This window comes from Wyeomyia smithii, chromosome 3 (genome assembly GCF_029784165.1).
Source record: "Wyeomyia smithii strain HCP4-BCI-WySm-NY-G18 chromosome 3, ASM2978416v1, whole genome shotgun sequence".
NCBI lineage: Eukaryota > Metazoa > Arthropoda > Insecta > Diptera > Culicidae > Wyeomyia > Wyeomyia smithii.
In genome coordinates this window covers 172,258,115-172,284,972 of record NC_073696.1, presented here as the reverse complement: position 1 = coordinate 172,284,972, position 26,858 = coordinate 172,258,115, and the positions used below count along the sequence as shown (strand labels likewise).

The window sequence follows — 26,858 nt, the reverse complement described above, 5'->3', positions numbered from 1 at the left end:
GGGAAATGCCACAAATGCGGGAAACCGGGCCACATGCAGAGAGATTGCAAGCAGAAGGAAGCGCATGTTACTACAGGGCAAAATGCGGTTAGTTTCATGGTGAATCGGGCAAGTGCGGCGAAATCAAATGGTGAAACGATCAATTTTAAATTGGATTCCGGAGCTACGGACCATTTGGTGAATGTCAAGACGTTTTTCGACTCGGTTGACAATCTGTACCCCCCGGTTGTGATTAACGTGGCAAAGGATGGCCAAAATCTTGTGGCAAGGCAAGAAGGCGAGATTAATGGATACAGCAACCAGGGCGTGCTTCTTAACGTACGAAGAGTGCTGTTTGTACCAGATCTTCGTGACAACCTGCTATCGGTGAAGAAATTGGCGGCTGGTGGTGTGGAGGTGCTGTTCTTGCAGAAGAAGGCGGTTCTGAAGAAAAACGGCGTTGTCATAGCAACGGCGCCGATGAAAGGTAACCTCTACGAGCTTGACATCAAGGTGATTAGATCCACTGCAAATGTTTGCCAAGTAGACCAAAACGAATTGTGGCATCGCCGCCTGGGACATCTCGGTCAAGGTGGAATGGCCAAGCTCGTGCTGAATGAAATGGTAACCGGTGTGAATTTCAAGCCGGGACTGGATCGATTCTGCGACGCCTGTGCCCAGGGCAAGCAATGTCGGGACACTTTCGATGGAACAAGGACAAGAGCAAAGCGACCCCTCGAGCGGATTCATTCCGATGTTTGCGGTCCAATCGATCCTCCAGCCTGGAATGGTTCCAAGTATTTCGTGTCATTCATCGATGACAAGACACATTTCGCCATGATTTACCTTCTGAAGAGGAAGTCGGAGGTCTTCGAGAAGTTTCTGGAGTACGAAGCGCTGGTGACTGCGCAATTCGGTTTGCAAATCTCAAATTTGACGGTAGACCAAGGGCGAGAATACTGTTCGACAGCGCAGAAGAAGTTTTACAAGGCAAAGGGTATCCAGGTTGAAGCTACCGTCGCATACACGCCTCAACAAAATGGCGTTGCTGAGCGATTCAACAGGACGCTTGTGGAAAAAGTAAGAACCATGCTAATTGATTCGTCAATGCCAAAGCAAATGTGGAGTGAAGCAGCTCTAGCAGCAGTTTATTTGATCAACCGTAGCCCGACAGCAGCAGTAATGGAAGGTACTACACCGGCCGAGTGTTGGACAGGATCCAAGCCGGATCTATCAAAGCTTCGGATTTTCGGATGCAAGGGATATGCATGGGTCCCCGAGCAACTCCGGAAGAAATTAGACGCCAAAAGCCAAGAAGCAATCATGATTGGATATGCTCCAAATGGTTACCGCCTTTGGAATCGTCAAAGTAGAAAGATAATTATTGCTCGTGACGTTCGTTTCGACGAAAAATGTTTTCCGTATGCCTCTGAGCCTAAAAAAGAGGAGAAACCGTTACTGGTGTTGCCGTCGTACGAGCAAGAGGGGGATGTTGAATCAGAAATTCCTGAAACCGAACAATCAGAAAACGAAGATGATGGCTCAGGTGAAGAATCAGCCGAGGATCCTGAAGAGAACGAACCAGCCAAACAGCAAACTGGACAGCCCGACGCGCTCTCTTCACCATCAGAAAGACACAATGCTAATGGCAAGTTGTCGAGGCGCAGTGAACGGGAGCGCAGGTTTCCGGACGTTCCTCAAACCTTCCAAGATGTGCTTACCCGTGAGGATCGCGACGAGTGGCTGAAAGCCATTCAGGATGAGCTGGATGCAATGGTACGCAACCAAGTGTGGAAGCTGGTACCATGCCCCTCAAATGCCAAACCGTTACAGACCAAGTGGGTTTTCCGAGTGAAGGAGGACGAGCAAGGACGGGCAGTGCGCTACAAGGCCCGACTCGTTGCGAAAGGTTTTCTTCAGAAACCAGGACTGGACTACGATGAAACGTACGCTCCGGTGGCAAAGCTCGCGACAATCAGAATCATTCTCGCAATAGGCGTACACGAAGGCTTCCTCTTCCACCAGATGGATGTGAAGACAGCTTTCCTTCATGGCGAGCTGAAGGAGAAAATCTACATCTGTGTTCCAGACGGAGTGAAATCTGCATCGGGAATGGCGTGCCTACTGCAAAAGTCGCTTTACGGACTGAAGCAATCACCGCGATGCTGGAATCAGAAGTTCACCGCTGAAATTGAAAAGATGGGATTTGTCCGGTCGAAGCGAGACTACTGCTTGTATGTCAGATACCGTGACAAGGACGAGCTGTTTATTATCCTGTACGTTGATGATCTTCTGATTGCGGGACGAAAATTGGCTTCCATCATCCAACTGAAAAAGAAGCTGTCATCCGTATTTGCCATGACGGATTGTGGCGAACTGCGGCATTTTCTTGGAATGCGCATCGACTACAACCCTACTAAGGGGTATTTGAAACTATCGCAAGCAGCCAGCATCATGAAGGTTCTTGATAGTTTTGGCATGACTGAATGCAATCCGACTAAAACTCCGATGGAAAAAGGTATTCAACTGCCAACTGGAGGACCTAATGCTGGTGAACCGTTCCGAGAGCTACTGGGCAGCCTGATGTATATCATGCTCTGTGTCAGGCCGGATATCTGTTACCCTGTGGGGTATCTTGGTCGATTCCAGCAGCAGCCTTCAACCGTACACTGGAATGCGTTGAAGCGAGTGGTACGATACCTGAACGGGACCAAATCCTTAAGTCTCGTTTATCGAAAGAACAGCGAAGCAAAAACCCTCGTCGGTTATGCTGATGCCGATTGGGCAACCGACCTTCAGGACCGAAAGTCGGTGAGCGGCTTTATCTTTACGGTGTATGGATGTACCGTATCCTGGAGTAGCAAAAAGCAGTCCACCGTGTCGCTTTCGTCGAGCGAAGCCGAATACGTCGCTCTCAGCGCTGCAGCAACCGAGGCTGTGTGGATCAGCGGGGTCCTGGAAGATCTTCATATGACTGCAAAACCTGTGACAATATATGAGGACAATCATGGATGCGTTTGCATGGCCAAGAACCTGGAGAGTAAGAGGACGAAGCACATCGACGTGAAACATCACTTCATCCGGGATCTAGTGGCAAGTGGAACCCTGCATATCGAGCCAATCGGAACCCATGACCAACTGGCGGATCTATTTACGAAACCGCTGGAAGGCACCCGTTTCAAGTTACTAACGTCAAACCTAGGCATGTCGGATTGAGAGGGGGTGTGAAAACAGCAACCCGTTGTTTTACCAAAGCCAGGATCGGAGTTGTCAAGGATATCTAATAGATAACAACCGGGCTGGCGGCTTCTACTGTAGTACATAAGCGTCGTTACTTTGGTAACATATAAACATCCTGGAAGGGTATAAAAACTGATATTTTCATCCAGGACTAGTTAGTTCATTTTCAACCGCTCCAAGATACAGATTAAATAAATCTGTCATTTACAAACCGGTCTTTTTCTTTCTGTTCGAGTATTACCAACAAGAATATATATATATATATATATATATATATATATATATATATATATATATATATATATATATATATATATATATATATATATATATATATATATATATATATATATATATATATATATATATATATATATATATATATATATATATATATATATATATATATATGAATTCAGAGTGGGTAGATTGGTGAGATAAAATCACCGATTTCGCAAAGAAACTGTTAACTTTATGTATCCCAATGTTAAACCACTTCATAACCTTTATATTAGAACAATTTGTTTGAAAGAATCCGTTGAACAGAATTTTATTCAGAGATTTTTGCTTCTTCTGAACAATTTGCTCGATGGCACATAGACCACTCTGTTCCGCAACGGCTCATTTGAAAGTTATAGCACGTGGGGTGTAGCTTTGGTGTAGTTCCGCTTCAAAAACGAATTCGACATTATATTTAAGCTGCTTTGAGTGTGAAGCAGTGTTCTATACTCATAGCCAAAGCCTTGGGTGCTATATTCCGATTCGGAACTTGACCTTCTGTTTATTATACACTGACTTCCATCTGTTTAGTGTACAGGACAATTGCGACGCTAGTGCTACTACTGATATCAACAGTCTCTTCCGAGCCGAGGCTCGAACATACGACGACTGGCTTGTTTTTCGTGATGGTCAGTATATGTAAACATAACATACGAACAGAAAAACATAATTTGTAACATTTTTGCGTTTTGGTGAACGGATTCAAGTTCAAAGTTCAAGTTTATCTTACCGATTTTGAAAGGTTTCATATAAAATATTAATAACCAAATGCTTTTTGCATACGCGCACCTTTTGTAGAAATATAAGTTCAGGCATGAAAATGATGACTTAGTAAATATGTAGCAAATTTGTATGGTCTAATAAAAATTGATTAGTAGTAGATTATTAAAACAATTGCATGCATCTGTTAAAAGTTTGCTGTATGTCTTAGCTGTTTCACTGTGGCACGGTATATTAGTTCTATTACTTTTCAAAAAATACTGGTGAAAACAGTGAAATTAATGACAAATTATTTTATCTAAATAAAAATAATCGGTGTTAGAGCAAAGTAATGTTGTACATGTATGCAATATAATACGCTTTCAATATCAACTGCATTTGGTAGCAGCAATGATTTTTGAATAGGTACTCCACAGAGTTCTTTTTACATCAAGTAAACTTTTTCGCAACAAACAACATCTCAACTCATAAAAAAAGTTCATTGATTATAACCTATGCCGTATTTTAGAAAATTTACAATGGCATTTTCTCTTTCTCTTGCATAATTCATCAGACGATGTAGGAGATGACGAATCTAGCTGGCACGACCGTGTCAGCTCCGGTTTCGATCGATTGGTAGCATTTGCCTCCACTGAACTGGATAAAACTCGGCGCTCTAACGAGGAAGCTCCGCAATTGTCGACAAGTTGCACCACATCGCCAGATTCTGGTATCAATCAAAGCGATCACAGCCGCACATTTTTATCTTCGTCGTCTTCATCATCGCAATTAGATGTTCCACCGAGTAGTGGTAACTCCGGCAGTAACACTGGGATTGGTCTTTCTAAAAATGTTGTGCCAATTATAAAATCATCACCTGCTGAACCAGTTGAGAGCCCTCCGTTGTCAGATGTCGGTCTACCTCGGACACCTAGTCCTTCATCAAGTCCCCCTCTGCTGTACCAATCCTCAACAGTAGCTCCAACCGCACACAATCTTCTTCACGGAGGAAATAATTTGAAAATTCCCTTGAAGTATCAACGGCAGTCGAAGGTATCATCAGAGAAACATTACAAAAAGAAATTTCGCGAACGTAATTGGGAAGAATACGAAGAGAGCCTTGGGGGACGTTTAAGTTCTACGGGTAGTGCAGAACCGCTCGATCAGGACTATGCCGATGGATTCGTTGCATCTTCAAGCTCAAATGTCAGTGCGGGCCTTTCGTCCTCAAATAAAATAGACAGTATAACGACCAATAATTCAGAAATCTCAACGCATCATCATAAACACAAATCAGCAAAGTTTCGGCCGAAAGGCAAAGATTGGAACTGGGATGATGAACATTCGAATGCATCTTCATCTAGTTCACATCGACATCGGTCCGGCCATACTCCAACTTGATATGTTCTATGGAATTCTCACAAGACGATATTGAATGGACCATCTTTAATATAGTTTAATTTAAGAACGCATTATATGTATGCCTTTATTTTAAATTGTTTGCGTCTATCTCAATTTAATAATGTATGTAGCAGTATGATTAGAAATTTCTACCGTGGTTGTGGCAGGTCATTGCTCAATGTTGTTGAAATTAGAGCCCCAAAATTGAAAAGTTATTTATGCCAGTACTTTTCGAGTTCTACATGTAAGACTGAATTGAAACCAAAATAATCGAAATAATGTACTATTGGAATTTGTTCGATTACAAAATCTTTCAACCCTTTTTTGTTCTAGTTTTCAAATTTGTTTTTCAAATTCGGTGCATTAAAGTATTTGTAATTTAATAACGCAAATCGATAATCTTCGAGAATAAAATCTTGTCGCTTAGATCTATATATGAGATATGAGACTTCAACTTTTTTTCTATTTTGTAAATAAAATTAGAATTTTGCAATAGCATTTTCTCGACTAAAATTCGTGAAAAAATTATTCTCTCAGACTGGTTTTTAAGAAAAATTGTGGTTAATACGTCAATAGTGTAGTAACTACTAACCCTATTAACAAAATTTTGACTTGTTATTGTAGTCAAGGGAAAGTCATTACGCTACTTTGGTACATTTTATACAATGAAAAGCACAGCGATTCAGGGGTACAATTTGCATTGCAAAATTTTCTAGCATAACAGATCTTCTGCTACACGCGGGATAACCACAGAGCAACGGAGAACAATTATTTTTACATTTTTCAAAGCGTCGAATGTATACTGTTTTAAATAATTTATATGTTACTGACTTTGGTACTACTATAAGACGAATTAATTTGAAGGGTGTTTAATAAGCATCTAGAAGCAAAATCCGATCTTATTCCGGAAGAAACTAGCATGCCATTTTCCATGTTTAGGCGTCCACATTTATTCTTATGTGAGCAGCTTGAAAGTTTGTTGTCATGGCTACTTACTGGTAGCGCAGTTCATTGTTACAAGCGTTATGTTGTTCATATGATTATATACTCTCCACAACAATTTATTCCGGTCTGTCACTGTGTCTTTCAATTTGTTTGTGACAGTTATTCAAAAAGAACAAAACTTTCATAATTTTACAACAAGCATAATTGAACATGGAAAAAATATGACAAAAAAGAATACTTCAGCAATAAAATGTTTATTAATTCAATTAAACATAGTACAAGCGTTTTAGGAAAGTCATACAAACTACGTTACCATTCAAATAGCAATTTATAAAATGTAACAAACTATCGGAAATTGAAGCTGTATCAAACTGGTAGAAAAATATGTTGGGCGATCCCAAGATATTTTGACATACCTTCCCAAATAAACGAAAAAACATACACGAGTATGAACTATGAAAAAATTAGTGATTATAAATCCTAAAGAAACATGGAAAATGTCTGCAGTGAAGCGTTGAACTTATTAATATTGTTAAAATTTATCTAAAGTACCTGTATAGAGAGTAGCGCCATCCAAGGTAACACTGGTAACACTGAACATCCTTTCTCTTTTCTTTGGACGAAGTTTAATAGGTTCGTTACTCGATTGGAATGACACTGACATAGAATTTTTGTTCCAATTCTAACAGTGTCGTCACTCTGTATACATGCACTCTTTAAATGCTTGGAGCGTTTTATTTTTTGAAAAAAAAAAACCACAGCATATTTCGAAAATACTAAATATGCTCGTAATCAGTTAGATCCGATGTTAGTTGCAAAATTCCTAATATTAAGTACATGAAATAAAGTGGATTTATGAGGTGGGATTCTTCACATTGCCGTCAAACGAACGCTGCTTGTGGTTGTCTTGCTCTAAACTATTCATGATATATCGCGAATAACTCGTATTCAGAACGATTCTCATAATAGTGGTCGGCTATTCCTAACTGTAGTGAATCGCATCGATTTCGGTATTTTAGATTTTAAAGTTATAAATCGATTAAACAAAAATCAATGGGAAATGTATCAACGGATATGATTTACAGTGTAATACTGAAAATCATCTCCGAATGAATGTGTAATCATGTTGATTATTTCTTGTTTTCTTTAGAGTACTCATAAAAGTATTTCTCAAAAATGTTTTATTAATATAGAAAGCAAGCAACTGCACTCCGAAGGAATCTGAAAAAATCTACTATTAACTACAAAAGCAGTACTAAATTTCTAAATCAATGTGCACAAGCCTGAAACTGACTAACATAAAAAGGATTGTACTGGAGTAATCGAAGAAATAGGAAAAAAACGAGTTAACTGAAACTTGTCTACATAAATTCGCTGGTCGTTCGATCTCATGGTTTCATGTTTTCATTTTTATTTCGAACAAAACGCAGAGAAAACGCATCACTAGTAGGTGCATAGTCCGTTAAAAATAATCTAAGTTGTCTTTTCCAATCACCCTGTGTGTGTCGTCCTTCTGACTTTACATCTACATTTTACATATTTAAACAATGAAAACTGCCATTAACTATGAAGGAATTATAGAAAAATTTTATTTCTACAAGCTTGTTTAAAAATATTAACTCTTGAGAAAACTGTCGAAAATTACTAGCAACTGAAAAGGACTGGTACGAAACCAACTTTTCGAAAACGTACAAAATAAGAAAATAGATGAAAATGTAGCTGCCGTTTAAATAATGCATAACTGTCACCAGGCACATGAATGATTGAAATCGTCGACATACCGCGTCACTTAAAAGTGAAGGAATCTAGAAAATAATTTAGCTGACAGTAACCGATTTAATCATAATTATTATGATAAAAAACGCTGCTTGTGACAGGTCGCATTCAGCAATGTACAATAACCGTAAAAATGTTTTAGTTTATAACAATTGTAATGGCAAAATACGTCAAATCACCTCATATATTTTTGAACAAACTGGAAGAGACGCTTTGTGAATACTTGAATACTTAAAAAATTATTCGGTTTTAAAGATTTATTTCGCTCACTAAATGTACAGTGTTCCAAAATAGTAGGGCACGCATGAATCGTGTCACAAATGTAGAAAAAATAGTTTGATTCCAATAATTTATTCACGGCTCCGCGAAAAAGGTACGTCAAACGCAGAGATATTTAAAAGAGAACGGGTGGTTTAAAGACAGAAAAATACAAAATAAATAAATAAAGGGCTGCTAGTAACAGTAAAAAACACGACGCGTTCTGTTGTGTGCATCGATTTATCTCGCATAATTATAATGCACAAATATTTAGTTCACCGTATTGCTGCCACAAACTCAAAGACAAATGGGATCGGTTGGCAAATGAGTTAAACAATATACCCATTCTACAGTACTAATAATTCTAACCTCTGTCGAGAATAATTTTGATTAACGTGATTTCATGTTATTCACGACGTTCGCATTGTTTATTATCAAATTCGAAAATTTTGTGTAAATAACTTTAAATAAATTTTTAATTTATCATAAATGTAAAATGAAATTGTATAGTTAAGATAGTGATAGTGATATTGTTTATTTATTTATAAATAATTCTAACGGTATTAGCTATATTGTTTGTAATACTTTGTTTTATTTGTATATAGTAGCAACTCTTTAGATGAAATCACACTGACAGATGATGGATCGGGTTTGTTGAAAATTTAGCAACACTAGGAGGCCTGCGAACTAAAACAAATGTTTCAAATTTGAAAACAGCGCGAATAGTCCCATTCAATGATCGCCATGATGTCATCTGCGGTAATTCTACTACTGTACTAAAATATTGAAATAAAATAATTCCATACCACAGCATATATTTTTTCTGCAAATAGCATAAATCATCATATCACTGACCTCTAAACAAACTACGTTGTCACATGGAAAAGCAAGAATACCATAGAATCAATTATGCTAGACTCTCGCATGGACAACCAGTTCAGATTTAAATTAAAAAAAAATCATTTTACGAACTGACAGGTGTCACGGATCCTGCTGATATTGATGCTGCTTTTACGTGCGTTATGTCAACGGTTCCGAGCTTTCTGTCAAAATTTCATTCTTGAATTGAGTTCAGAAACGTCTCGTAAAATGGTCTATATTACAGAACAGTACTGCCAGGGGCTGGCACTTTGACGTAAACGCCTGAAGCACTTCTTATTTTTCGATATTGTACACGTTTAGTTTGATTCACCCCTCGACGAAATATCGGACAGAGTTGCCAAACTTGGAACATGCAACAGCAAGTAGGATTGCATCAGCGTTGCCAGGTATCCAGATTTTTGAACATGAATCCAGGTAGACAGATTTGATGCTCAATTATCCAGATTTTTCATAAATTATCCAGATTTCATTTTCTCTGTTTTGCAAAAAGGTCATCACTTCAAATTTAGCGCAAAATTTTGCATTTTTGTCACTTCAAATGTTAAGCACTTCAAACGAGGGTGGGTACCCCAAGAATTTTATCCGAAAAAAATACCTCACCTCACAATTGCTTTTTTCAGATTTAGAAAAAATTGACATGGCAACGCTGGATTGCATCATCATTTCTCGCGTAATTTTTCAAAGGGACCTAAGTAACAATGAAAGATTCTCTCCTCTCTCACTTTGTTTCGTTAATTACGTCGTCATTATATATATTTTCTAAGCTTTCTTCCGCTTCATCGAGAGAGAGAGAGAGAGAGTAATACTGTCTTGCTTACTATGCATTGAGTGTTATGAAATATGGAAAAAATAACATATTTATTGATCAATAAGAAAGTAAACAAAGAGAGTCTCTCAATGTTAGATAGGTCGCTTTGGAAAATTACGCGAGATTTCTCATTCTTCATTCCATACAAAGTTTCAGAGCGTACACATGCATTACCAAGAGAAACAATAAACCACGTGTTATTTTAGAAAGTGATCTTTTATTTGCAAATTGCTATCCAGTAGCTTGTTTATTATCGCCTACAAATTGGTCCTTAACACCCGGATAATTCAGACGAGCGGCGCAATGGAACAAGCAGTGAAAAAACGAGATACATTATTCGCGAAATTGCAATGGAAATATGAGGTGGCAAAAGCTATCCAAAATCGTCACCCGCATGAATCGGAAATCATCGAGCGATTAGAGAAGCTGCTGGATACTCCTTCGGCCTTTGAAGAAGCACAAACGGATATTAAAATGGCCACGGAATCCCTCCAAGAAATTTCTACGATTTTAAACTATCGGATGGACACAGACAAACAGACGTGCTTCTTCGAAGAAAAATTCTGAAAAATCTTCGTCCTTATTCGAAACGTTACACTCATGCGCCACCATGTGAGCTTATTGCTTATTCTCGTAAAATAGTTTTTGTCTTTGCTAATGGGTGTACTAGCAATACTCAGAGAGAGAGAGAGATATGCGAAGAGAATGTCAAAATCCGAGCCAAACGAACATGAAAGATAACACATTGAAAGGTGTTGCAATCAGGTACAATTAAGGATATATTTGTTTGTTTTTTTCACACGTTTTTCATGTTTAATTGCTAAACAATGAATTAAGAATGCTCCAAAATTGCTTTATTACAGTAATTTTTAACTGGTGATTCCACCTCCCTGACACCGTAATCTCATTACCTATAGTTTGACAGTACCCCCATTATGGCGAACCCCTCGATGCCGAGCCCCAAACAATAATGGTCGCAAAGGAAAGACATCTGACGTGCTTTTTACTCCCGTTCAGTGTTGCCTAATCTAGCGATGTCGCCGTTTATAGCAGTATGAAGCACGGCAGTGTAGTATGCCATTTCATTCCCGCGTATATAGAAGCACAGGCTACGAACGTGTCAGGGAGGTGGGTGGTTCACAAACCTTCTGTATGGTCAACAAAATAATGATCAATTATGGTGAAAACATATAAAATTAAACATAAACATAAAATTTAACACCTCCGCGGTTTTTGTGATGCACTTTATTATTCCCTAAAACTTCCACCACCACCATCAGTTATACGAGTCGAATGAAAAAGTTAGTCAACATTGTGATTTGAGAAAAGATCTGGCACCTCCGACATGTGAAACCTAGTTGCCAAATTGGAGGTTTTTTTCATCGCTTATCTCTCTGAGTATCTCTATGGTGTACACGCTTGATTATAACGACACTAGCGGCATTATTGCCCACTAAGCAAAATTTCAAAATAATAGTTTTTTTTCTGGTCGATGAAATCGTCATCGAGTGGCACGTCTGTTTGTCTGTGGGATGGAGTTCAAGCGCATTTATTATGAGATAAAAACAATCTACGCAACAGTTTTGGATTCGATCAAGGGCCCACCCAGTTCGGTAGCTGATTTGCAAGATGATTTTGAATCGGCTATACGATCGCTTGTGGAAACACAGGAACGTTTCCTTCAGGCTCAAGCTGCAGTTTCAACTAATCTAGGTGAGTTAGCTGTATTGATGGTGCTCCAACACTAAACCCGAACGCGAATGTAAGGATACCAATGTTCACTATTCCAATTTTCAAAGGTGACAGAAAAGAGTTGCGAAGTTTCAAGGATTTTTTTTGAAACCGGAATTCATAATTGAGAAAATATAAGCAATACGTTAAAATTACAGTACTTGCTTACATACCTTGACAGGGAAGCAAAAAGCCTCATCAGTGCCTTTCCCATAACAGATGCTAATTATGAACCTGTCTGGACGAAACTGAAGGAGCACTAGGACGAGACAAAATACGTTGTTCATTCCCTCGTACGGGAATTTGTTGAGCAGCCGGCTGTTACGAATTCAAACACAGGTGGACTACGGAAATTGGTTACATCATCCGATGACGTCATAAGACAACTGAAAGCTCTTGGAGCAGAGTATGAATCAAGAGATCCGTGGTTGATTCATTTGCTGCTCGGAAAGGTTGACAAAGAAACAAGGTCACTGTAGGCCCAGAAAGTTATATTTATAGATAATCCATGTTCCGAGGAGTTTTTGAAGTTTCTACAGGACAGATGCGATTCACTGGAAATCTTTTCTGCTCTAGGAACAAAATCGTCTCACGTTAATTTGGATAGAAAGGACAAGAGTAAACAACAAAGGCAGCCACCAGCAAAGGAAAAAGCCTTTCAAAGTTTTAAAACAGTTTTACAACAGTGCGCGAAACGCGAGGCAAAAACAGTTTGATATACAGCTGCCCAGTCTTTCGGACCCTTGATACAGATGCACGACGAGAATTTGTTCAGAAATCATGACTTTGTTCTAACTGTTTGAAATGATGAATGTAAGCAAAGACATCACAATATGTTATGTCAATCGGCTCAATCAAAGGAAACAACCCCTTCTGGGCGAAGGAGCCTGCATCACGCAATCAATTCGATGATAGCAGTACCAATCAGATGGTAGCCTGCACTGGTGAACTAACGGAAGTTCTAAAGCTTCACACAACTCGTGTCATCAATATTTTATCAACGGGTTTAGTGAAAATCAAAGGAAAGAATGGCACACTACATGTGGCTCGAGTGCTTATCGACTCTGGATCGCAGGTGTCATTAGTTACGCAGGATTTCGCAACGCGATTAGGTTTATCCAGAAGGAATGCACGACTAGTCATTACTAGTCTCTCACAGCTAGCAGCAGAAACAACTAAAGAAGTTATTCAACTGATCGTTTTTTTGGCCCACAGTCTTCAAGCTGAAATAAATGCTATCCTAACATGCACAAATATTTGTTTGGCTAGAAAAAATATAGATATGCCAATATCTGTATTTTCTCTGATAGTCAAGCAGCTCTTAATGCACTTAAAGTCTACACATGCCAGTCGAAGTTAGTTTGGGATTGTATTTTATCCCTACGACAACTGACTGTAACAAACGATGTAAATCTATACTGGGTGCCTGGTCACTGTGGTATAGAAGGAAATGAAAAAGCCGATCTCTTAGCAAAAATTGGTTCTTCAACTGCATTCGTCAGATCGGAGCCATTCTGTGGGGTTTCTACATCCTGCCTGATATCAGAGCTCAGAGGCTGGAAAGTAATGATGATTGGTGCCAACTGGAGGGCTACCTCCAATGCAAGACAATCTAAACTATTCATTACACCTTGTAATAGAATCACCCGCAACCTCCTCAGTACAAATAAAGCTGATCTGAGTACGTTGACTGGCCTACTGACTGGACACTGTTCGAGTAGGTATCACCTTAAAAAAATAGGTAAACTGACAGAAGACATATGTTGCTTCTGTAATCTTGAAGTTGAAACTTCGGAACACCTACTGTGCCAATGCGGCGCATTATTTCAGCAAAGACTGCGTATTTGTTGAAAAGGTGTCCTTAGGTATGGAATGCTGAACTAACAAAGGTAATGAACTCTATCAAAGAGGGCATTCCTTCTTGGGGGGAAATGCAGAGTCCTAGGGCGACCGTCACTGATACCCATAGTGATGGTACGAACTGACAGCGCATATATATTAACGCGGAGTATACCACAATATTTTTTTTTAATTCTAATTATTATCAATAAACAACATTATTATTACCACAATATATCTAACTAATGGTAGCAGTGGTCATAAGCTCCTACGAGGGAAAAAAACTAATGAAGTGTAGAGAATAAAACTTATTCGGATATTTTTGTGTTTCAATTACGAACATTTAGCTATCCCCAGTTGAACGTGTATCGAGTGCTATTCCTTAAGGAATATATATATACAGCACTTTTTTACCAGTGTTTGAGATGTCTGTCAGTTGCGGGTGTTGCTTCTCCTTTTTCTTAAAAATAGACCATTTTACGAACTGACATGTGTCACGGATCCTGCTGATATTGATGCTGCTTTTACGTACGTTATGTCAGCGGTTCCGAGCTTTCTGTCAAAATTTCATTCATGAATTGAGTTCCCAAACGTCTCGTAAAATGGTCTATACCCTGCATTCTATTTTTTTTTGTGAAAGAACAAAAAAGAAAAAACTATGGCTCTTACACAAGAAACTGAAAATGCTCAATTTTACACTTAGTTGACAATGACAAATCATGTGAAAAAATTACTTATTGCAGATTTCGTACGTAATACCGAACTAGAAAAGTTAAAAGGAGGAACCTACGACGACGCGCTAGTGTAGGGTTATATCTAAGGGGCGACATCTGGCTTCTTACTATTCTTCCTCATCCACCTCGATGATCCCTGTTGTATTTTTCGTAAGTGATGCCATTCACTCGGAAAATACTTGAATATTTTAATGCTATTTATCACCATTATGCACATTTCCTCCTGTAGGCGATAGTTTTACCGTCTGAGGGTTACCGGAGAATCTGCATCTTTTATATACTTAAAATCGAACGTGTTATCCATCAATGATTAGATTCATTCAATGGCCCATCTGAATTGTACTCTCCGCACAAGCAATATGCCTCAACAGGTATGTTCCAAACTTAATCCAGAACGGAAAGAAATAAGCTCACACTACACTATTTACTCCCGACATCGAGCAGCGGTATGCTGTTCTTATGCTTCACGCAGAACCGTAATAACTCCTTGCGCACTTTTGGATCTTTTGGTAATTGATTTTAGTGATGATCCATGTCGGATCTCTTACTACGCCCGTATTTGTACGCTTTGTACTTTTTTTTAATGTTCACTCTAAATTATTTTAGATTGTAACAGGTGACATCATTAAGAAAACATAAATCAAAACAACGAACAATGTTGCTCAGCAACACTGCCAGCAAACCTGATGATAAATTTTAACGCACTCGGGGTTTTCAATTTCAGCCAATCAGCGAGTGGTTCCCAAAGTGGATGCAAATCTATACCCAGTTGTCTCTCCTTAGGGTTATATCAACATTGTTCCTACACGTTCGGCCGTTTTTACTCTAAATTGGGTAAATTTTGACTCAATTTCGTTAAAAGTGGATCTACCTTAAACAGAGTAACCATGTAGTTACTCATTTTTGAGTAGCATAGATAAATGTCAAAAACTGAGTACTACTTACTCATTTAAAAAAAAAGCATGAATCAGCCAAACTGAGTAACTGTTACTCAGTTTCGTTAATTTGACTACCCTACGTAGGGATACCATCTGGTCGAAGTTAGAAATCAGGACACCTTTTCTCGGCACCAATTTGACTAAGCCATTCTATTCTTCAAAGTATGAGCAAATATAACACATAATATGTGATTTACCCTTTAAAATACAATATAACACTCTTCTTATTTACTTAAAATACACTCAGTTTTTATTTACGCGGAGATATGTACCTCGTGGAAAAACGCGTAATTCAAAAATCCGCGTGAAAAAAACCGTAATTCGAAAATCCGTGTGGAAAAATACTTATTAAAAAAATGAGTATATCTCCACTTTTATCAAGCCACTTCGAATTGTTACGCATTAGTAGATGCTTTAAAAATTCAACACACGTGAACTGTTTCAACTTAAACTTAACAAATGCCAGATACTTAATGGTAACAGTCAACGCGTTAACGGATCCTCTTATAACTATACTGAGTTTTAAACAATGGAAAAAAAAAATCGATTGCAGTGAGCGTTGCGACATGGATCGAAAACACTTATTGAGCAATTTTCAAAAATTCTGCTTATTAGCTTACAACAAAATTAGATATGTTATGAAAATCAGGACAAATGTTATAATATAAAAAATAAATCAGGACGCCCAAATAGGACTCCAAAATCAGGACATGTCCCGCTAAATCGGGACGGATGGTAGCCCTGTCCCTACGCAAAAGAAAACATAAGGAAATTCGGAAATTAAAATATTTAAACAACGTAAGAAAAATCGTTAAAATGTTGTAGATTTATTTCCCATCAAGTTACCTAACTATTGATATTTTATAATATTATCATCTTTCGGATTGCTTCGCGTAAAAAAGCTACAACTCGGTACAAGTATCATGGAGACAAAGCCCAGCACTAGGGAGAGCCCAAATGTGGATAAATCAGCGCTGTGTTTATTGTCCGGTGTTAGAGAGGTGCCCACGTATTTAACTTCAAGATTGCTTCCATCCGAGCTTCCATCGTACAAGGAACGAATTCCTTCTGGTATTATGACTGTAAGGGCTGTTCCCACCAACAACCTAGCACCAAACATATACACATTTTTAGTTTTTCCTTTAACAGCATCACGATTAAAAGTATACTTCCAGCTATACAGGAACCAACTAGTATTACAAAAAGAATTAGCATCACCGTCTCATCCATGATTCAAGAATATGGATCGGACCACTCAAATAGCTTGATCAATATGTTACAAAATCAATGTAACAAAAACAGAAGTTATTCGAACAAGCGGACGTGTCCGATGTTTTTATGCACTCATTCTTCGCGTTTCGTTCCCTCACAACTGCAGCACACACTTACACTTATTTGACTTGTGGCTCATATATCAAAAAGCGGATTATTATTTTATTGTAAACTATTCGTTGCAGTACTTTCAAAACTAAATCCATGTACGAATAAGCGAAACAAACAGGGAACTGTTAAATGCTTACACACTTAATCCAAAAAAAGTCGTTCGGTAATTTTTTTTACAATAATCCATCGGTAAAGTGTAATAATACCGGTATTCCTGCAAAAAAGCATCAAATTAACGACTGTTCTGTAAGATCTGTAAGTTTTACCAAAATTCTGTTAACTGTAACCGAAATATTTGCTTAATTTTACTTTCACCGAAATTTGTATAACTTTTTACCGAACAACCTGTAAAAATGCCAAATTGCGAATGTGGTGGCCATTTTTCTCATACGTGCAACCGTGCAAGACGCGAATATTTTCTACTGGTGCTGCTGATTTGTTTTAATTGTTGTTGTGTGTAAACATAGGATATTTGTAATTTGGAAAGTGTTAATGAATGTACGAGTCGCTAACATTTTTCGTAAGTGATCTGGTTGATTTAATTTGATTTTAGACGGTACCGGCAGGCTCATTTATAACCGACTTTTCTGCCACCGGTATTTTTTACAGGTGCGTTCGGTATTTTTGTTCATTTTTAAAGTTTCTTTCGGTAAATTTTACTGGCTGCTCGGTTTGAAACATTACCAAAAAGCTGCGAAAATTACCGACCACTCGGTTGGTGGTTTCACAAACTGTTCGGTAATTTTCGGAAACACCGAAGATTTCACCGAACGTTCAGCTGTTGAGATTCCGGTAAAATTTTATCGAATTCGGTGTTTTATTTTAAGTGTGTAGCTTTTGTTTACAGCAAACTGATATAAACTGAACGGTCACCCAAAAGTGAGCAACACAAAAAAATACGAAAACTAGGTGAAACTTACTCAGTTTCGTAAATCAATATTACTCATTTTTTGACATTTCGAATCAAAATACGAAAGTGAGTACTTTCTGATCAATTTAGTGTAAAATTGAACGAGCGTGTAGTTGAATCTTGTATATAATATACTTAACAACGAATGACCTGGTTGTACTGAGATTCGAGCCCGCAACCTTCCGCTCTGTACCAATTAGTAGAGAATACACGGCTCGTTTGTGCTTGGTTGAATATTAAATGTCAAATACTCAAAACACTCGTAACGATGAAATCTTCTAAAAATAATGTTTTGAAATAAATTGCTAGAACTTTCTTAACCTCAATAATGAACTTTGAGTACTTTATGCGAACAATATACCTGCATGCTTTTTCATCCATTCTTAACACAACTCTTGATTTTTTTGCAGACATTAAGATTTTGTGTTCGGTTCTGTTTTGGACAAAACCAATAACACAAACAAACATACCAACCGTGAAACGTCACCCATGTACTGCCTCATACATAAGCGAACTTTATTCTCATTATAAAATTCACAATAATATGTGCATTTTTTCAGTGTACCCATTTGGGTAATATTATTGTCAAAAGTTATTCTTTTTCGAATGTCCTGTAGAACAAAATCAGAAGTGGCGCCCCTTGCGGTCGAAAAGGTGACTAGCGCTTCTGTCATTTTCAATTTTTCTTCATGATTTCACGTAAGTTAACTATATTGGTATTAGAAGATAATTGATCATAGTCAACCCGAAAAAAATAACATCAAAAAACCTAAAAAGTTTCTGTAATTGTACATATTTTTACCACATAAGACATACGTAACACTCAGGAAGGTATCTTCCAAAAAAGTTGGTAAAATGAACTACTCGAATGGTACCAAACTCTGGATAAAATCACTGTTTGAGTTGTTTTTGAAGGCAGTGTACCTGCGCAGCCCTGCATATGTCTCGTTCCTACTCAAAAAATGATGCATTGATTTTGTAAATAACTTTTTGACAGTTCCTTATGGGATTTTCTTTGGGGCTCGGTAAAGCCGAGAAAAAGAAAATTCATTCTGTTCATTATATATCGAGCAGTTTGACAAGACGAGGTACGGAGTACTATGGGGCAACGTGTACCAGAAAAAACGCCAGTGTTACGTAGATTTCTTCCTGAGTGTTATGTATGTCTTATGTATGTGGTTTTGCCATAATTCAACTATGTTTTTCATTGTAAGTACATCGTTTTTACATTAAATATCATTGTCCAGAACAACAAAATACATTGTTTATGCCATTTTTACCAAGAAAAAGGGGGGTTGTTATGTATCTTAACAGCATTTTTTCAGGCACTTTTCCCATACATTTAGAAGTCACTGACGATAGATACAACAACAATAAACATTGTTAAAACATGGTAATAAAAAAAAACGTTCGTGAGCTTACAGTAAAAATAACATGTTTTTTAAGGTTCCAACAAAAAATATTGTCCATTTACTGTTCTCACCACAAAATACATCGTTAATTTTTTTCCGGGAAAGCTGCCAGACGCATGAAAATTCTCACAAATAGTAGAGTCGCTGTTTATGCAACGGTGTAACACTGTTTTTGTGAGGTTTGTGTATTTTTTTTTCATATCAACACCAAAACAAACAAATTTATCGCAAATATGAACTGAGATTGAATAAAATTGACGAGTACACGGAAAAGTTCAAGCCTTGTACAATCATTGTACTTCCCGATCAGCACAAATTTTGCACTAAAATCGCACAATAAATGTCTGAAAAGGATAACGCAGCAGTTGTACTGCGAATACATTGTCATAGATTGAAATCAGAATATGTATCATATGTATACCGACACTTTGTTTCTCACACCGAGTGTGTTAGTGACTACTCTTTCTCCCTTGCTCGTAGATTTTCCATGTACGTGCGACGAGACTAGATACGTCACATATAATTTGCAGGTTGCTCTTTCGCTTCTTTTTCGGTTCGGATTGCGACGCGCAAGACGATGTCTCGTCGTTTTACGAAATGAGCGAGGCACCCGTTCTGTACATACTTGATGCCAGTGTTGCTACCCAACAAACAATTTGGTTGATTTACAGCCTAATAAACTATTATTCAGTGGATTTCGGTTTAACTATAGCATAACAAGCCGTTATTCAACAAAATTGTTTGTTGGGCAGTCTCACTCATACCGCAGACAGACGTCCAAGCTGAGTTCCAAACTTGTGTAAAGTTTTTTGTAGTAGCAATCCGTAACCAGATAGCGCTACCAGTACCGCCAGCCTCGTTCACCAGCAAAAAAATGTATTGTAGCGATAAGGTCACCAGGCGGCACTAGTGTATAAGTGATTTATAACGCAATTTACTTTGAAAATTTACACGGAAATTTTGATCAATGTTGTTCTTGCTTGGACGTCTGTCTGTGCTCATACTGTCGGTGCGTGTTTGCTGCTACTCAGGGGAAAGCGTAGCATATATCTCGTTTTCAAGTAGAAAGGTTTTGCTTCTCGCTCGCTTTGCAATGCTGCTTGATACCAGCTGAAACTGTTTAGGTGTAGTAGTTTGGAGCCGACAAATACATTGAAAAAACGCTAGAGCATTGATTGCGTTATGCCCAACACGCAATCATTGTGCTGGTTCCAAACCACATCAACAATTGCGCTAAAAACGCACAATTTTGGACTGGTTCCGAACCATCCAACTTTTGCGTGTATGTACAAATTACGACTATTCAAAATTTCTACAGCAAAAAACGACAACGCTTCTTATTGCAATAATATCGATAAGAGCTGGAAAACTATCGAATTTATCGAATCATTGGCCACTAAGTGTTTTTAGCGCCACAATACTGTGTATTGCGACATGCTAAAAAACCATTGCGTCTTTTTGCAGAGGACAGAGGACAGACTAACAATCAAACGATAAAAAGTGTGTAAAACAAATTGCGCGCGCAAAAATATACTCTCCGAATTACACCCCCGTCGTGCTGAGTGGTAAACTAGAATGTGATGTCGCTACCGTCGCCGTAGAGCGAACGGCATAGCCAATATATTTTAACGTCAGTACCAACGGGAGTGAAAAGTACATACACTGATGAAAATACAGTCTGTTTAGCAACGGTAGCGACATCACACTTTATTTTACCATTAAGCATAACGAGGGGTATTATTTGGAGGAGATTTCATGGCACACATGCAAAATTTTACACACTTTTTTCAGACCGTTTGTTCGTCGCCTGTTAGTTTGTTCTCTGCGATATAAAGTTTTATAAATCACGTTTTGTTCAGAAAATTACACTCTTTCAGATGATATATAAAAATCGGAAATCCGTAAATAGCTAAACAACCCAATTTGACGTCCCTACGCAAAAGAAAACAATTAGAATTTCGGAAATTCAAATTTAAAAACAACATCAGAAGAATCGTTAAAATGTTATTGATTTATTTTCTATCAATTTGATAAATAATATTAGATATTTTTTCCGTATCTTCCGCACTGATAGCTTTGCCGAAAGAAGCTACAATCACATACATAAGACATACGTAACACTGGCGTTTTTTTTCTGGTACACGTTGCCCCATAGTACTCCGTACCTCGTCCTGTCCAGCTGCTCGACAAATATTGCAGATTGCATCTGAAACGCGAATCACAGGCAACTTGCAAGCAAAATCTAGATAACGTGCACGCCAGATTGATCGTAAACCAGTCAACTAGAGCGAACGCGACAGAATGCCTTCGTTAATCGTATCTATACAGTCTATCGCGTTCACTCTCGTATGCTGGTATACGATATATCTGACGTATAAGTTGTTTGCATTTTGCTTGCAAGTTGTCTGTAATTCGCGTTTCAGCGGAAATTTGCAATACTGAACAAAATGAATTTTATTTTTCTCGGCTTTATCGAGCCCCAAAGAAAATCCCATAAGAAACTGTTAAAAAGTTATTTACAAAATCAATGCATCATTTTTTGAGTAGAAACGAGACAAATGCAGGTACACTGCCTTCAAAAACAACTAAAACAGTGATTTTATTCAGAGCGTGGTACCATTCGAGTAGTTTATTTTGTACCAACTTTTTCGGAGGATTTCTTCCTGAGTGTTACGTATGTCTTATGTATGCGCTACAATTCTGTTAACAGTTGGGCAGGAGCTGCAGTTTACCAGATTGTTATGCTCATTGGATCCTTCCTTGCGCCGCGATGACATCTGATTGATGAGCACCTTGAAGACAAAGCCCAGCACTAGCGAAAGCATGATTATGAATAAATGCTCATCAGCGCTGTGAATATTGTCCGGAGTTAGAGAGGTGCCCTCGTATTTAACTTCAAGGTTGCTTTCATCGTACAATGAACGAATTCCTTTTGATATTATGACTTAAGAGCCCTTCCCACCAACAACCCAGCAGTTTTTCCTCGGTATACTTCCAGCTATATAGGAACCGACTATATTACCACATACATAAGACATACGTAACACTGGCGTTCTTTTCTGGTACACGTTGCCCCATAGTACTCCGTACCTCATTCTGTCAAACTGCTCGATAAATAATGAACAAAATAAATTTCCTTTTTCTCAGCTTTATCGAGCCCCAAAGAAAATCTCATAAGGAACTGTCAAGAACTTATTTACAAAATCGTACAGCATTTTTCGAGTAGGAATGAGACAAATGCAGGGCTGCGCAGGTACACGGCCCTCAAAAACAACTCAAACAGTGATTTTATTCAGACTGTGGTACCATTCGAGTACGCACTTAGTCCAAAAAAAGTCGTTCGGTAATTTTTTTACAATAATCCATCGGTAAAGTGTAATAATACTGGTATTCCTGCAAAAAAACATCAAATTAACGACTGTTCCGTATGATCTGTAAGTTTTACCAAAATTCTGTTAACTGTTACCACAGAACAGATATGCAACTTCGAACAAAACTTTGCAGCAAAACGGTACCCAAGCTTTCGCATTCATTTTTTGCTGTTCCATCCTACATTGATTTTACAGTGCATCGTTCGAACAGTTCGCTCCAATAGTTTGAACATGTACCAAAAAACTATTTTTTTTTGCTTCAATGACCAGGCAAAAAGGTGATCTTGAACAGTTGAATCTATCAAAATCAAGTTAAGACAGGATCGCATTCAAGAGATCTTTAAAGTGGAAATTCAGTAACAATTCACAATCAACGTCAATGAAACAAATTAAACTAAAAATCTTTCAACCATTCAAACATTGTCTAACAAATTTTCATGGATCGTACACCTCATGACTGCTAAAACTATTTTAACCTGTTAGTTGAATATTTTCGTTGGACTTGGAAACCGAATTTCTCGATCAACGACAATATTTATTTCTCGTACCGTTTTTTATACCTAACATTGCTAGAAATGCATATCAGACGCGCTGTACAAGCACTGCTTACTTCATTAGGTACAATGTAAAAATTGATTGTCGTTAGTCAAGATATTCAGTTTTCAACTTGGGCAACAATGAAATTCATTAAAAATATATCTACATTAAAACCGTTGCACGTATGCGGGTGGTACTGTACGTTTATCATGGAAAGGCACCCTCGCTATACCAGTACCGGGGAGAACAAAGGATTCTCTCGATGAAAAAGCGGTGAGAGCTCATACAGTCCTTTTGTTAAATGAATGGAATATAAGCGTGATGAAATTTCGAGTGTAAAATGCATGCTCTCCACCGCTAGATGTCGATACTTAAAATAAAGAGATTTTGCCTCGTTTTTGGTTCTTCAGTTGAACAGATGTGCTGTTACCGAAATATTTGCTTAATTTTACATTCACCGAAATTTGTATAACTTTTTACCGAACAACCTGTAAAAATGCCAAATTGCGAATGTGGTGGCCATTTTTCTCATACGTGCAACCGTGCAAGACGCGAATATTTTCTACTGGTGCTGCTGATTTGTTTTAATTGTTGTTGTGTGTAAACATAGGATATTTGTAATTTGGAAAGTGTTAATGAATGTACGAGTCGCTAACATTTTTCGTAAGTGATCTGGTTGATTTAATTTGATTTTAGACGGTACCGGCAGGCTCATTTATAACCGACTTTTCTGCCACCGGTATTTTTTACAGGTGCGTTCGGTATTTTTGTTCATTTTTAAAGTTACTTTCGGTAAATTTTACTGGCTGCTCGGTTTGAAACATTACCAAAAAGCTGCGAAAATTACCGACCACTCGGTTGGTGGTTTCACAAACTGTTCGGTAATTTTCGGAAACACCGAAGATTTCACCGAACGTTCAGCTGTTGAGATTCCGGTAAAATTTTACCGAATTCGGTGTTTTATTTTAAGTGTGTAGTACATATTGTACCAACTTTTTTGGAAGATTTCTTCCTGAGTGTTAGGTATGCCTTATGTATGAGATTTTACAAGAAGAATGAGCATTATCGCACATGCATAAGACATACGTAACACTGGTGTTTTTTTTCTGGTACACGTTGCCCCATAGTACTCCGTACCTCGTTCTGTCCAACTGCTCGACAAATAATGAACATTTTGTATTTCGCGGCTTTATGTCTGTCAAAAAGTTCTTTGCAAAATCAATGCAGCATTTTTCGAGTGGGAAGGAGACAAATGCAGGGCTGCGCGGGTACACTGCCTACATAAACTACTTAAACAGGGATTTTATTCAGTGTGTGGTACCATTCGAGTAGTTCATTTTGTACCAACTTTTTTGGTAAGATTTCTTCCTGAGTATTACGTATGTCTTTTGTATGTGATTACCGTCTCATCCATGATTTAAGAATACGATCTGACCACTCAAACAGCTTGATTAATATGTTACCAAATCAATATCAATCAATGTAACAAACGCAAAACTTATTCGAACTAGCGCGACGTGTCCGATGTTGTTGTGCACTTACATGTTCTTCGCGTTTTGTTCTCTCACTACTACTGCACACATTCATTTAACTTACACGGTAAGAGTCCCGAAAACCCATTAATGGATAATTCTGTACTCGTTTTTTACTGTCATATGCGGCTGTTAAAAAAATGGGTGAATTTAAAAATATGAAATGGGTAAAACTGTTCGCATTAGGAAGACATATTCTTAGAAAAAAATGAGTCATTTTTTACCCATTAGAGGGTGAAAAAATACTTCAAGTGTCTTTTTAGTTTGCTCTGTCGAATTGTTCGCGTGCTTTACTACTATGATCTGTTTTGTTCACTATTGGTCAATAATTGCCATGAAAGAACTGAAAAAGAGACTCGATGCTGCGTCGTTTGAGAAGTTGCAAGGTAAACAGTAGGTAATACCAAGTGTTGAATTTTACTATGTTAGAGTTCTTCTTTATTACAGAAAATTGCGATTCTGACAATTGATGATAGCAGATAAAATACTCCTGTATTCGTAAATAAGAGTCATTTCTATACATTTGCAAATAAATTAATATAATTTCACTTTTCGATAATCACAAAATTTCAATTTTTGCATGGATGCAGGTTTTATTTAATGTGATAAAATTTAACCCATTTTCTTGAGAAAATTCATTTCTCAAACTGTACCCAGTTTTTGACGTTTGATCGGTATACCCATTAATGAGTATATCGAGTTTACCCATTAAATGGGTTGGCTCACTTTTTGGCGAAATGGTTGAAAAAGTACCCGTGTATGGATAAATCGAGTTTACCCATTAAATGGGTTGGCTCACTTTTTGGGGAAATGGTTGGAAAAGTACCCATTAATGGGTTTTCTTTTCCTACCGTGTATGGCTCATATCCACACAGAAAAATAAAAACACCCAAATATGCGTATTTTTGACGCAAATCAGCCCTTCTGTGCGGGAAGGTAATTTTAGGTAAAAGTGATTTACCTACTTTTGAGTACCTGCACGAAAGTCATCATTTAGGTAAAATCGGATACCTTGAATCAACAATATCAATATCAAAGACTTCGTACAAACTTTTACCCAAAATTAAGTATTCGCATTTTATCAACCTGTTGCGTTGTTTTCACCAATTTCTATGCGTATTATTTACCTAAACCAGGAAAAACATTAAGGTTTACGTAAATTTACGTTGTTTGTAAAATTCGTATTATGTTACCTACCCTTTTGACAACTCTGCTTACGTCAGTTTGACTCTTCATGTGTTTTGCAAGAAAAACAATTAATCTGGCAACATTTATGTTGCCAAAACTGTAGAAATCATGAATCTGACGTAAGCAGAGAGGTTCACAAATTACGAACGCGCATTATATCACCCGCCATTATGGTGCGTAAAAAGCTGTACATATATCAAAGTGCTGATCTTGTTTATTGTGACTATTTATTTCAGTACTTTCAAAACCAAATCCATGTACGGATGAGCGAAACAAACAGGAAACTGTTAACTGATATAGAATGAACAGTTACCGAAAAGGGAGTAAAACAAAAAAAATACGAAACTAAGTGAAAGTAGTTTTGTTAATCAATGTTACTCATTTTTTGACATTTTTAATTAAAATACAAAAATGAGTACTTTCTAACCAATTTAGAGTAAAATTGAACGAACGTGTAGGGGAAAAAATTGGACGCCTTGTTGCCAAATATGTTGGTCACGGTTACAGGATATTCGCGACTACGAAGTTGAGAGAGATTTTAAAGGCTGTTCGCGAACTCTCATATGCAATTGTCAAAATGTGTGTGATGACAAAAGCAAAAATATTTCCTTCCTTCTTTTTCTCATGCAAAAATTTAACAAATATCAGCACCTTCGTAGTCGCGAATTAGACAGATAGATTCCCCACGGTGCCAACCGATTAACTGATTGCAATTTGAGCATGAACAGAATATATTCGGGTTATTCGCATTGAAAGAGATTTTGAAGGCTGTTCGCACTTACGTGAACACTCATATGCAATTGTCAAAATGTGCGTGATGACCAGCGTTGCCAGGTCATTTTTTAAAAAATCTGGAAAAGGCAAAATAAAAATCTGGAAAAAATCTGGCAGTCATTTCGTGGGGTGAAAGGTTAATTTTTCGGATAAAAGTCTTGGTGTACGCAAAATTTGAGGTGACAAAATTGCAAAATTTCGCGCCAAAATTGAAGTGATGACCTTTTTGCGGAACAGAGAAA

General features: G+C 37.8%; 1 protein-coding gene across 5 annotated transcripts in view; it reads left to right on the top strand.

Moving 5' to 3' along the window:
- The window catches only part of LOC129732839 (histone-lysine N-methyltransferase, H3 lysine-79 specific), a 143,557-nt gene extending 134,165 nt beyond the window's left edge, over positions 1–9,392 (top strand). For all 5 annotated transcript variants that reach the window (XM_055694131.1, XM_055694130.1, XM_055694135.1 and 2 more), the window contains one exon: positions 4,772–9,392. In XM_055694131.1, the coding sequence (XP_055550106.1) occupies positions 4,772–5,598 (827 nt within the window). In that variant the 3' untranslated portion in view covers positions 5,599–9,392. The remainder of the gene's footprint in view (positions 1–4,771) is intronic.
- Positions 9,393–26,858: the final 17,466 nt, after the last annotated feature.